The sequence below is a fragment of the Phyllobates terribilis genome, unplaced genomic scaffold (assembly GCF_046119375.1).
Source record: "Phyllobates terribilis strain yellow unplaced genomic scaffold, ASM4611937v1 Scaffold_9__5_contigs__length_417890890, whole genome shotgun sequence".
NCBI lineage: Eukaryota > Metazoa > Chordata > Amphibia > Anura > Dendrobatidae > Phyllobates > Phyllobates terribilis.
Genome location: NW_027362769.1, coordinates 108,607,860 through 108,621,032, shown reverse-complemented (window position 1 = coordinate 108,621,032; position 13,173 = coordinate 108,607,860). Strand labels below are relative to the sequence as shown.

General features: G+C 44.4%; 1 protein-coding gene across 1 annotated transcript in view; it reads right to left on the bottom strand.

Moving 5' to 3' along the window:
* Positions 1–231: 231 nt before the first annotated feature.
* The window catches only part of CHN1 (chimerin 1), a 120,491-nt gene continuing 107,549 nt past the window's right edge, over positions 232–13,173 (bottom strand). The window contains exons 10-14 of the mRNA XM_073646898.1: positions 8,921–9,094; positions 7,795–7,872; positions 7,298–7,435; positions 5,736–5,841; positions 232–1,363 (exon numbers count right to left, since the gene is read on the bottom strand). Coding sequence (XP_073502999.1) covers positions 1,192–1,363; positions 5,736–5,841; positions 7,298–7,435; positions 7,795–7,872; positions 8,921–9,094 — 668 coding nt within the window. The 3' untranslated portion in view covers positions 232–1,191. The remainder of the gene's footprint in view (positions 1,364–5,735; positions 5,842–7,297; positions 7,436–7,794; positions 7,873–8,920; positions 9,095–13,173) is intronic.

The window sequence follows — 13,173 nt, the reverse complement described above, 5'->3', positions numbered from 1 at the left end:
CGTTCCGCAATGCACGAGATGGATCATTACACGAGGAGGTAACGCGTTTCAAATCAGGAATCTCATTATTTTATATTGATCTATGAAGGACATTGAGTTTACTTGGGGCGTCATGGGATCCTATAATTTCGGTGTATGCCGCAGGTTAAATCCTTGGATTATTCTGTGCTCTTTATCCTCTTCAGTGAATCCATGCTTATATACAGACTGTTGAATAGACACAGACATGGGTTTTCTAAAATCTAGGTTTAATAAATTAATAGGTGCATGCCAGATGAAAAATACAAAAATACATAAAAAAAAAAATAATTAACCATTGCAGCACATACCGCCATCACCACACAAACAGGTCAGTAAACATTGTAAAAACATCATCTCTCGATTCATGGAAAAAGAACAAAAAAAAATGAACCTGCCATAATATGCACAAAAAAAAAAAAAAAGAAAAGATGAAAGGAAGAGAAAACTGTGCGATAGAAATGTTATTAAGGTAACCGCTTCACAAACTCATTATCCTAATAGGATTATGCTGAACATAAAAGAAGAGAATCACAATAATGTTACACCGGGGAACAAACATGCTGATTTACAGTCACGACCCGTTTAGCTAGAAGATATCTTTTTAAGGAGAGCTCCGACAAAAACGGAGACATACATGCAGCCATTTACAATCTCGGTTACACTGTAAACCACGGAGCAGTAATGGCCGAGGGGGAGACATTACCGCTTTCACAATAGCATTGATTGCCACAGCTAAAACAATATAGAAACGGCGTCATTTCTGTCCTGTGTGTACAAAGCGCTAGTAAAGTGTACCCTAAGCCTTGATAAAGCGGAGGCAAAAAGTGTCTGATGCCTCAGTGATGTGACTAGCTCAGGCCGCATGCTTATGAATTCTGGCTTGGTCCACGACTTGTGCTCCTCCGGGTTCCTCATGCTTGAGTGATACTTAGCGAACCAGGAGGAGATCTACTAAATACTGTCTACAAGATGGAAGCCTCTACAAAGTGCGTCATGCCTCATTGAAGTCCTAGTGAACTGACAGATGGTTTCCTGGCTACTAAGAGTCCAAAGTATGGTTGGCGCACTACACATAGGTGACGAGCACACTTTAACGGTACGCTGTAGGGATCCGCCTTTCCTTCATCTTCCGGGATTACTGCTCATATTTTTTATTTTCATTTTTTCTGTTCAAAATAAGATGTCTTCGTTCTTGATGAGCATTTCCACCACTAGTCTCTGATAACGGATGTCATTTAGTGCCGCCATGGCATCCAGCTCTGGCGCTCGCATTAGAGTCGGTCCAAACACTATGCCAAGGTTCTCTGCGTTCATTAAGTTGTCCTTCTCGTTGAGAGTTACCCTGCAGGGGATACAAAATTACATCTCATTATGCCAGTCGTGCATCTAAATTAGGGGTTATCTGTAGGGCATTGCAGGAAAACCAGAACATGCAAATAAATCCACTTCTGCCCCAAAAGCATAGCGGACCTTTCGGTTCTAGTTTATCACAGGCGGTGACATTACTCAGAGGGAAAGACCTATTAGAGGTTGCTAAGACACGGCCTCATCGCTGTCATCCTGATGCCAAAAGGACGCGAGAACGCAATATAGTGCGGATTGTCTAATGAGTTAGTCGTAATAAAGCCTGTCACACTGCAGTGTAACAATGACGGTATTACTCACATTACACACGGATTTACATTAATACAAAACGAAAGGCCACACAGGGCACATCTGCACTAAGTCCTATTGTAATGGGACCATCCAGACTTGGAGCAATGGAGGAAGAAGGGGATTGTAAAACATTTTAGGGATGTCCATTGTTTCTAATAGGCAGTCTTACATATAGTGTAGTATTACAAGCCCATCATTTCAAGGGTTATTCCCAGGATTGAAAGTTATGTCCTATCCATATACTACAGGGGATAACCTAATGATTGCTGGGGGTCCAACCGTTGATCCACCTCAATAATCACGAAATGGCGGCTTGGAAACCACAAGAATGGAGCTCTGCAGACCTGTCTTGAATGAAGTGGTGGGGTGCATGGTGGAGCTCTGCTGGGAATGTACTCAGTGATGTACTCCGCTTTCTTCAGCAGGCAAGAAATGGAGATCGAACATGCACACCTCCACTCCATTCACACTGGGGCCCTGCAAAGCCCAGTTCCTGTGGCTCTGAAGCCCTGTTCCTGTGGCCCTGAAGCCCTGTTCCTGTGGCCCTGAAGCCCTGTTCCTGTGGCCCTGAAGCCCTGTTCCTGTGGCTCTGAAGCCCTGTTCCTGAAGCCTTGTTCCTGTGGCTCTGAAGCCCTGTTCCTATGGCTCTGAAGCCCTGTTCCTGTGGCTCTGAAGCCCTGTTCCTGTGGCTCTGAAGCCCTGTTCCTGTGGCTCTGAAGCCCTGTTCCTGAAGCCTTGTTCCTGTGGCTCTGAAGCCCTGTTCCTGTGGCTCTGAAGCCCTGTTCCTGAAGCCTTGTTCCTGTGGCTCTGAAGCCCTGTTCCTGTGGCTCTGAAGTCCTGTTCCTGTGACTCTGAAGCCCTGTTCCTGTGGCTCTGAAGCCCTGTTCCTGTGGCTCTGAAGCCCTGTTCCTGAAGCCTTGTTCCTGTGGCTCTGGAGCCCTGTTCCTGTGGCTCTGGAGCCCTGTTCCTGTGGCTCTGAAGCCCTGTTCCTGTGGCTCTGAAGCCCTGTTCCTGTGGCTCTGAAGCCCTGTTCCTGAAGCCTTGTTCCTGTGGCTCTGGAGCCCTGTTCCTGTGGCTCTGAAGCCCTGTTCCTGTGGCTCTGAAGCCCTGTTCCTGTGGCTCTGAAGCCCTGTTCCTGTGGCTCTGAAGCCCTGTTCCTGTGGCTCTGAAGCCCTGTTCCTGTGGCTCTGAAGCCCTGTTCCTGTGGCTCTGAAGCCCTGTTCCTGAAGCCTTGTTCCTGTGGCTCTGAAGCCCTGTTCCTGTGGCTCTGAAGCCCTGTTCCTGTGGCTCTGAAGCCCTGTTCCTGTGGCTCTGAAGCCCTGTTCCTGTGGCTCTGAAGCCCTGTTCCTGTGGCTCTGAAGCCCTGTTCCTGTGGCTCTGAAGCCCTGTTCCTGTGGCTCTGAAGCCCTGTTCCTGTGGCCCTGAAGCCCTGTTCCTGTGGCTCTGAAGCCCTGTTCCTGAAGCCTTGTTCCTGTGGCTCTGAAGCCCTGTTCCTATGGCTCTGAAGCCCTGTTCCTGTGGCTCTGAAGCCCTGTTCCTGAAGCCCTGTTCCTGTGGCTCTGAAGCCCTGTTCCTGAAGCCTTGTTCCTGTGGCTCTGAAGCCCTGTTCCTGTGGCTCTGAAGCCCTGTTCCTGTGGCTCTGAAGCCCTGTTCCTGTGGCTCTGAAGCCCTGTTCCTGTGGCTCTGAAGCCCTGTTCCTGTGGCTCTGAAGCCCTGTTCCTGAAGCCTTGTTCCTGTGGCTCTGAAGCCCTGTTCCTGAAGCCTTGTTCCTGTGGCTCTGAAGCCCTGTTCCTGTGGCTCTGAAGCCCTGTTCCTGTGGCTCTGAAGCCCTGTTCCTGAAGCCTTGTTCCTGTGGCTCTGAAGCCCTGTTCCTGAAGCCCTGTTCCTGTGGCTCTGAAGCCCTGTTCCTGAAGCCCTGTTCCTGTGGCTCTGAAGCCCTGTTCCTGAAGCCTTGTTCCTGTGGCTCTGAAGCCCTGTTCCTGTGGCTCTGAAGCCCTGTTCCTGTGGCTCTGAAGCCCTGTTCCTGTGGCTCTGAAGCCCTGTTCCTGTGGCTCTGAAGCCCTGTTCCTGTGGCTCTGAAGCCCTGTTCCTGTGGCTCTGAAGCCCTGTTCCTGTGGCTCTGAAGCCCTGTTCCTGTGGCTCTGAAGCCCTGTTCCTGTGGCTCTGAAGCCCTGTTCCTGTGGCTCTGAAGCCCTGTTCCTGTGGCTCTGAAGCCCTGTTCTCGTAATAACCTTTGAAACAAATGATCAATCCTTAAAGTTGAGCAAAAAGATTCAAACCTCCCTGGTCCTCTGTGACAGCCCAACTAGTGCATTCCTCACTTCTGTGGTTGGCTTCCTCGGCCCGGGCGGTGCAAATCATTTTGCTCAAATCAATCAACCATGAAGTGCATGGATGGAGACAGTCTTACAAATTGGCTCACCATTTTGATTCATAGATTGGGGTCCCGAGCATGATTCTGATAAGGCATATGGATGCAGGTTTTAGGGATGAGATAACCCCTATATAATCCTAATCTTGCAGATTAGTCTAGTGTACGGCTATTGCGACAGCCATTACCGAGCTGCTAGGATAGTTTTGATGCCTGGAGGTGAGGTTTTACACCATGGATCATTTGTTAGTGTTTTAAATAATCATTCCGTGTAAAGAGATCTTAAAAGGAGTTTTCCATGAGAGACTAAAATTAAGCAAAAGGCAGTAATACAGTAAATTCTCCCCTGTTCTGGTGGTCCCCGCTGGTATCTATTTCTCGGCATGTGACTCCTACTGCCAATCAATGGACTCCATGGTGGACAGCAGGAGACTGCTCACGCAGTCTGATTGGCTGCAGAGGTCATGGGGGTAGACAGTGTGTCATCGCTGGAATTAAAGGGAACCTGCCATGTGCCCAAAACTATTAACGTACAGATATAGGGTTAATTCTAAAGCTGCCGCACTGACAGCTTGGCTAACGGGAATAAATTGACCGATAGCCAGAGACTGCCGGGAGAAAAAGTTAGAGGTGTGCCGTCACGGCTTCAGTCACCGCTTAGTACATAGTGGGTGACAGCTGTAAGCATACCCGGATAACAGTTGCTGTACTGATACACCGCTGTGCCGGCTGTCAGTCAATGTGCCAGGGGGTGCTTATAGCCACGACTCACAGTATACTTAATGGTGACTGATGCTGCGCTGGCACGCCTACATGACTGAAAGCCGGAGGCTACAGGGAGGAATAAAGTTCATTTCTTCCCAGTAGCTGTGCTTTTAGTACGGCAGCTTTATTTGCAGATTAACCCAATATTTGCAAGTAATAGCGTTTGGGAACATAATATGTTCCCTTTAAGTAAACTAAGATCTTTAGTGATTCTAGAGCGCCAGGAGATTTATTGAGGCTTTTTGCGATTTTAAGCCATTTTCTACCTTTAGAACTATGGGGCATTAAACAAAATCATCTCCATAACCATAATCACAGCAAATTTATTGGGTCTGCAGTCTATCGGCAACGTCTAACCTTCAATTCACAAGTCAGGGGACCCTTGCACAATAGGAGATGCAAAGATTTTCTTCCTTACATTATAGGAGAGGTGATATATTCTAGAATCCGGATAGCTGCATTGTCCCGATAGGACAATAGGATCGGAGAATGTCTGCTAATTACAATTCACATCCTACTGACACATTTACCATTTTAAACTTTGCCATTTTTGAACAAGGAGGCAAAATATTCACATTAAACATGTTCTTACAGTAAAACGTGGCCGCTAAATGTTTGTTTTGGCACCTATTATTCCATCGGCTAATTCTGTTATCTTGTCGGCAGCACATACTCTATAATAGGACTGCGTGCAACGATAAAGGGAAGGGATTACAGAAAATGTATCATGTAGCTCAGCGTGACCAATTAGCAGTTAATGCTGTGAGAGCCCTGGGAACCTGGCAAACTGAAAAACGGTTACACAGCCAGTGGGCATGGAATAATTTCCCCCTCCTGAGGAAGGACTAAGAAGAGCTTTAAAGCTAAAACAATGCTCTGTTCCAAAAGCGTTCCAGCATTTGATGTGCTTAGCCGTATTTACCTTTTCAGATGGGCCATGAGATACCGCAGTGTTTCACAGTGTGCGGGAGGTAGCAGCTTCAAAGCTTCATGAAGAGCTTCTAACTGTGCGTCCGGGTCCACAGCCTCTGAAAAAGAAGAGAAAAACTGAGGTTAATCTACAGATTAAACCAGGCAATGATGAAATTAATCTGATTACTGCAGAGCACATCAACCGTGTATAGGGAGATTCAACTAGAAATGAGAAATACAAAGAACAGATGTGTTTTACAAAACTCCTGTAAAAAGCAGCCTCCATTGATACAGGCACATTATCACAGCTACCGGGAGACCATATTGTGTCTTTGTCAATTTTATCTTTAAATCTTTCAAGGTTTATATTTTATTTATTTTATTTATTTCTGGAGCTTCATTGCTGTGCTGGATCCATAGACACCTCCAGAACCCAATGGACCCAGTTTTGGGGCTCATCAGCTTCGGATAAGGAGCCTCTCAATGGAAACGCTACAAATCGTGCATTGCGATTTTCTCACAAGCAAATTAATCTATAATGGAGACTCTGAGGCAGATGTGATGGAAGTATCAAAAAATTAAAGGGGTGTTCCCATCTCCAAGATCTGGTCCCAATATGTAGTATGTGTAATAATAATATTAGCAAATGCCTCCAATTAGAAATGTAGTATAGTTCTTCAGATTAGCTACGTCACTTACCCCATGTTCGTGCCATTGCAGTAGCTTAGGTATGGCTACGTTATGACAACTAACTAATTGACTGTCTCTACATGAGTGGTCGTAACCATTGATATCTAAGCTATTACTATGCCCTGCACATGGCGTAAGCAACATAGCTAAGCTGAAGAACTATACTACATTTCTAATTGGACGCATTTGCTAATATTATTATTATTACACATACTACATATTGGGATAGGATCTTGGAGATGGGAATACCCCTTTAACAAAGAAAAAACCCTGTAATCCCCGTACCTGGGGTTCAGTCCCCTTTTTCATCTGCTATCAATCCCAATATGCATCAGCAGATGACTGCCTGATGTGGTAACACTGTGATTATCCTCTCCTACTGTATTCTCATAAATAAACTAATAGATTATAAGTACACAGTCAGGGGAGGCTGAACGGTGATCACATATATTAGAACTGTGTGCCATGCACTGTGCAGTCATCATCTTTATCTGTGATAGGAGTTTTATCCACCCTCTGTTGAGAGATCTAGTGCTATAATCCACATTTACAGTTTCATCATTTATTAAGTTCTGATGAACTGGCGACCCCCTTCAGAGTCATGCAAATCCTAAGGGATCACCATCAGATCACATGACCGAAAGGAAGATAAGTATACTGTGAATTTTGAGATAAAAAATAAGGTAATATTTAGTTGAATTACACATATTGGGGACCAGTGAATAGGACAAATGGAAGTAAAAACAAGATACTGGAGTGATACTTTATATGTTGGTTTTAATAATCACCTCTGCCCCATTCCATATTGTGGTTACAGATGTAAAGGTTAAGAACCTGATGCTTAAGAGACAGTAAAGTTAACATTGGTATTTGTGTACCTACTTGCAGACTCGAGGAACTTGGGGTAAGCGTCATATGTTATCAGTGGGATTGGCAATTCCCTGAAGTATAATTTCAGTGCACCAGTTATAATGTTTATGTCTTCATATACATTTACAGATATATCAGCCTTCTCACCATCTACAAAAAAAGAAAACAGGATGAACAGGATATTCTGCGTTAATTATTAAAGGAAAGCTAAGGCTAGGTTCACATTTGCAATGTAGGCTCTATTCAGAGTCTACTTCATATTTGACAGAAAAAAAATCATAATCAAGCAGCATGTAGCTCCATTCTCCCCATCAAAACTATGGACATCTGGTCAAAGCCTGATGGACCCCAATGTAGGTCAATGCGGTCTGTCCCTTGCTGACGGTTAAAAATAAAATGTCAAAAATGTGAACAGAGCCTTAATCCTATGATCTATGGTCAATTTTTACATTCATTAGAAATACAGGATTTGCAAATATAAAAGAAATACAGAGATTTCAGTGCTGTACCTCTGTCAAAGGCCATTTTGGCATCTTCAATGAGATCAGTAAAACCTGATATTCTGTATAATCCTTCTGAATTCAACCCTGTTAAAACAAATCCATAATAATGTAAAAAAATAAGAAAAGTCATTTTGTTAACATTTTTATCTGACTTTAGAGCAGGGGTCACAAACACGTGGCCCCTGATGCTGGTTCATATGGCCTGCAGGCATCAGAGCCCCCACGATGATCATGGCATTTTTGGGAAATTACTACAAGATGGGGATGTTGGTTTCTGAGTTGAACCAACTCTTAATAGTTAGATCAGTAAAAACTCTTCTGTACATTATAGATTTTACTGGATTTACAATAAAGATTATTGGACTACAAACCGCCCATCGACTACAAACCGCCCATCGACTACAAACCGCCCATCGACTACAAACCGCCCATCGACTACAAACCGCCCATCGACTACAAACCGCCCATCGACTACAAACCGCCCATCGACTACAAACCGCCCATCGACTACAAACCGCCCATCGACTACAAACCGCCCATCGACTACAAACCGCCCATGGACTACAAACCGCCCATGGACTACAAACCGCCCATGGACTACAAACCGCCCATGGACTACAAACCGCCCATGGACTACAAACCGCCCATGGACTACAAACCGCCCATGGACTACAAACCGCCCATGGACTACAAACCGCCCATGGACTACAAACCGCCCATGGACTACAAACCGCCCATGGACTACAAACCGCCCATGGACTACAAACCGCCCATGGACTACAAACCGCCCATGGACTACAAACCACCCATGGACTACAAACCGCCCATGGACTACAAACCACCCATGGACTACAAACCACCCATGGACTACAAACCACCCATGGACTACAAACCACCCATGGACTTCACCTGCAGGCTTGATCTACACATGCACATCAAGCAGCAGTATCTAACAATATTATTTATCTACAAATTATAAGGGGTTGGAGGAGGAAAAACATGGCTGCTTTCTTCTAGGAACACCACTACACTTCTCCATAGGCCGCCTGTTTAACCTGATACAACCCCTTTAGCAGCGTGCTACAGGACTTCTTATTGAGACGATGAACTCAAGTAGATCGTGAAGCCTTACCTCTAGACTCTATTTCTCGTATACACATGTCCACCACCATCGGCCTCTTCGTGTTGTGCGCTTTCACTAAAGTGGTGAGGTCACAGCTGTAAACTTTCTTGACGTGTTTCAAGTCCGGCTTACAGTCATTGGGAACCATCTTAGAACATTGCTTGTGAACGTTCAATCCACAATCTGGAAATCAAAATTAGAGGACATTGCAAAAAGGGAGTCAAAACGTTCCATCTACTCACTATCAATATTTAAAGGAGCATTTCCATCTTGTAAAGTGTTGACCCATTTGCTAGAATGCATCAGTTTAACAGATGGGAATATCCCTTTAAAAGGGATTATACGTTCCGTCCCCGCTCATTCTCCATACATCATCATCCTATAGAGATAATTAAATGGTCGTTTCTATAAAATCTATGCATATGTTTAGATAAACAATAAGTAACAAAAGGTTTACATTAAATTGAAAACACTTGAGCTGGTAATACAATTTTCTAATGTCCCGTCATCTTGACATCCCCAGAACTGGCAGGACACAGTGAAATGTCACAGAGCGTCAGTGACAGGGCTGGGTATTGAAGGATGACAGCAGATAATTATGAGCACTTAACATTTCGTGCAAGGCAAAAACTAAATATGGTCCCAACTAACACGCGACATTTTCCATGACACGATGTAAGGAGACTTCAGATCGCTTAAAGGTGTCAGAACAAGGTGTTTGGGGATTCGCTTTGTGCAAGGAAGCAATAAAATCCCATCTAAGGTAGAGAATAAAATCAAGATAACGATGGGGAAAAAAAAATGTTATGGCACTAAAGAAAATACTATATGGCGCTCCATTTGCAAGCAGATTCAATCATGTGTTTTCTGGCTTGCTGCCCTATATACATGCACACTCAGACGAGCGTGCATGTGTTCCCTAGGGAACCAGATTCTGGAGGCGGTTTATCTCCTCTGAGATCAAAGGATGGGGCATTTTGATTTTGAACATGTCCAATCCTGCATCTGATCTGCTGTCGGAGAACACCATAAATAACTAATGATTTAGCAGGTTTAGCTGATGTTCACTTGCAATTTCAGGCAAGTCTCAAAATAAGGTGTCGTGTGTACATGAGGAATAACACTATTTCTGGCCACTATATATGACTTGTCTCTTGCAGTTTTTCCCTCTGCAGGCTCCAATTGTCAGTTCTCTCTGAGCTGGTGGGTGGATACAAGCTGCTATGATGTTTCATATACACAGCACACACAGATTCCTGCTCTCCTGTCTCTACAGCACACAGACAGAAGCAGCTTTAAGGACATTATACAACACAACTGAGCAGTGTAGTTGTGAATCCAGCACTTAAGTAAAATAAAATTTGCTAGCTCGATCTGCCTGTGTCTGCATGGTCTCTCACTGCGCTGAACGTTCTTCACTCCTCCTCCTTTCTTAATAGAGTAGAATAAGTGTAACCTGACACCTCACTGTGGTGTCAGTCTGTCTTGCTTTGACCAGGAGTGGATGATAAATTCAGGAGGCAGTGGAAGAAGTGGCTAATAAGTGGAGAAAGAAGTCCATTTCTCTGATTATAAGAAACTTCATAATAATAATGTATATTAACAACTTTACTACTGATCCTTGCAAAGTTTGCTGAAATGACAGTGATTAATGTGTACGGCTACTCCAATCCCTGCCACCAATGCGCTTCAGCATAAGATAAAGGTGGTCTTATGAAGATGGGTCAGTAATAAGACGATTGCCACGGGTCCCGCTTTGAAAAATCCACTGACCAGATGGTACTGCCAGGGGGCGATGTTGTGCTTTTGGATAGTTGATCTGCCCCATCTTAATGTGAATATCGGTTACGCCTATGGGGCCACACTGTACATGTGGTAAGACCATGGACTTATACCTCTGTTTATGTCCCTCACTTACAGAAAGATTGTGTAGGCTTGCAATGAGGTTATGGCGATAGCTGACCTAGAAATGCCATGAATTAAACGAAATATCTGAGCACATTTATATTACGCACAGATGAGTAAACTGAAGAATTAATACGCTTCCACATCGGCTGACATTGGAGCTGAACCGTAGGCTGCAGATGGTCTACCGAGGTCTATGAATAGAATTCAGCTCTTGTCCTATCCCTGCATGAACTGGGATCTAACCATCCCCGAGGCTTCGAGTACTGGGAAGGAGCCAGCTTTCATGGCACGTTTCACTAGGCACAGGTTAGCACGTGAGATGTCCACACTGGCCGTGGACCTTAAAGGGGTTAATAAGAATAAACAGAAATGATCTCTCAAAGCTCTGCCTTGGTCTATGGTGCTCTCGTTAACCACAGTCGATGTCTACTCCGCTCAAATATAACATGACTCCTCAAACAACTCCTGTAACGGTTGGCAGATCTTGCGGAGAGTCGTCAGGTCAAGTCCCTCTGAAAATGCCACTTATGTTTGTGGATTATGGCTAGTATAAAACCTCAATTCAAGTAAATAGGACTGTACTAAGCTGTAATACCATGCACAACCCATGAACACGGGTGGAGCTGTTTCTGGCAGAAAAGACCCACTTTACTAACCTTCGATAACCAACCAATGTTTATATACGTAGCCCTGTTCACCATCCCAATCCCCTCCGCCCTTCACTCATGGAGTTGGTGGGGTCCCAAATATCGAACCCACAAGATCTTAAAGTGACAGCATATCCTAGTGGCTTCATGAGATGGTAAAACCTATCAAAAGTTGTTTGAACACAATGAAGCCATTTATGGATGTTGGCCTACTCCTACCCTGAAGCCTAAAACACCTATAAATGCCACTTCGAAAAGAAAAAAAAAGTCCACCAGCCATATATTATGCAGGAAAGCGCTCTTAGGCCATGTGCACCAGGAGTGTTTTGGACTCTGACACCGCTGCCGAGTTTTCCCAGGCAAAGCAACTTCAGGAAAATGCCGGCGGAGGTTTTCTTGAAGTGGCTTCACCGGAGGGCGTCTGTCACCCTGTACTGTTACATATAGAGAGAGTGGGTGGCTTCCACCAGGACAGAAGAATGAGAACGTCACTTCTTTAACCGCATCAGGGTTTCCATAACATAAAAGGTTTCGTCTTTTTTTAGGCTGTTTATGCCCGAAATACACCAGGAAAAGCACTCCATAAAATGTACGTAATAGACAGCAATTTTAAAACGAGTTGCTGTGCAGGTTTTGGGCACAGCAATTCGTTTTAACATTGCTGCGCATTATGTACATTTTATGGGGAGTTTATTCTGGTAGATTTCAGGCAAAATGCACCAAAAAAAAAAAAAAAAAAAAGACGCAGTGTTCAACTAGCCTTAGATTCGCTATTAGTGTTGAGCGAGTATGTTCTATTAACCCTTTCGCCGAGTATGCTCGGGCCGAGCTCCGAGTATTTACTGCTGCTCGGTGATATGGTTGAATCGCTCCAAGGTGCATGATTTGCAACTGTATGACCGCTTTATTACATGTGAGGAATGTGTAAGAAATAGACATTCCTCACATGTAATAAAACTGTCAAACAGTCGCAAATCATGCACACGGGAGCGATTCAACCATATCACCGAGCAGCTGTAAATACTCGAAGCTCGGCCCGAGAATACTCGGACAGAACATACTCGCTCAACCCTATTCGCTATGCATGCTCCGCGCCACTGAATGCTCCACACTGCTTTCTATAGAAATATACATCTTGTTCGTAACTTGGCATCAATCTGTTCATTTTCAAACTCAGACTCTGAGAAGTAGATTGAGGATAAAAAAAGCGGATGTACTGTACGTGCGGTACATAAACACAGATGGTGCACGGAAATTAAATAGTCATCGCCATCAACACATGGCGATACCACATATTAACAGGATATGTTCTTTTTCACAGTAAAATTGGAGATCATCATCTATATCCAGTTCATTAGTCAGTACTACAACCTACACAGATCAGACGTAGAAGAGCAGAATTTACCTTTTAACTCATTCACGATGATCATAATGACAAGTCAAAATAATGTCAAAAGCATTGATACATGTTGCTACCTCTTATCTGTGCACGATTGCTTTACATGTACATTATTTATGTGCTGTTATTACAGCTCTGAATAGAAAATTAAGTGATACTCTCCTACCGGCACCCACCCAAATCTTACACAGGAGGAGACGTCACCATTCCACCAACACTGAGGTTACTATGGCCTGTGATCGGCTGCAGCAGTTAGGAGACATGAGCAGCACACGTCCCCAAAAAAACATCCGATTAAGCACTTAAAT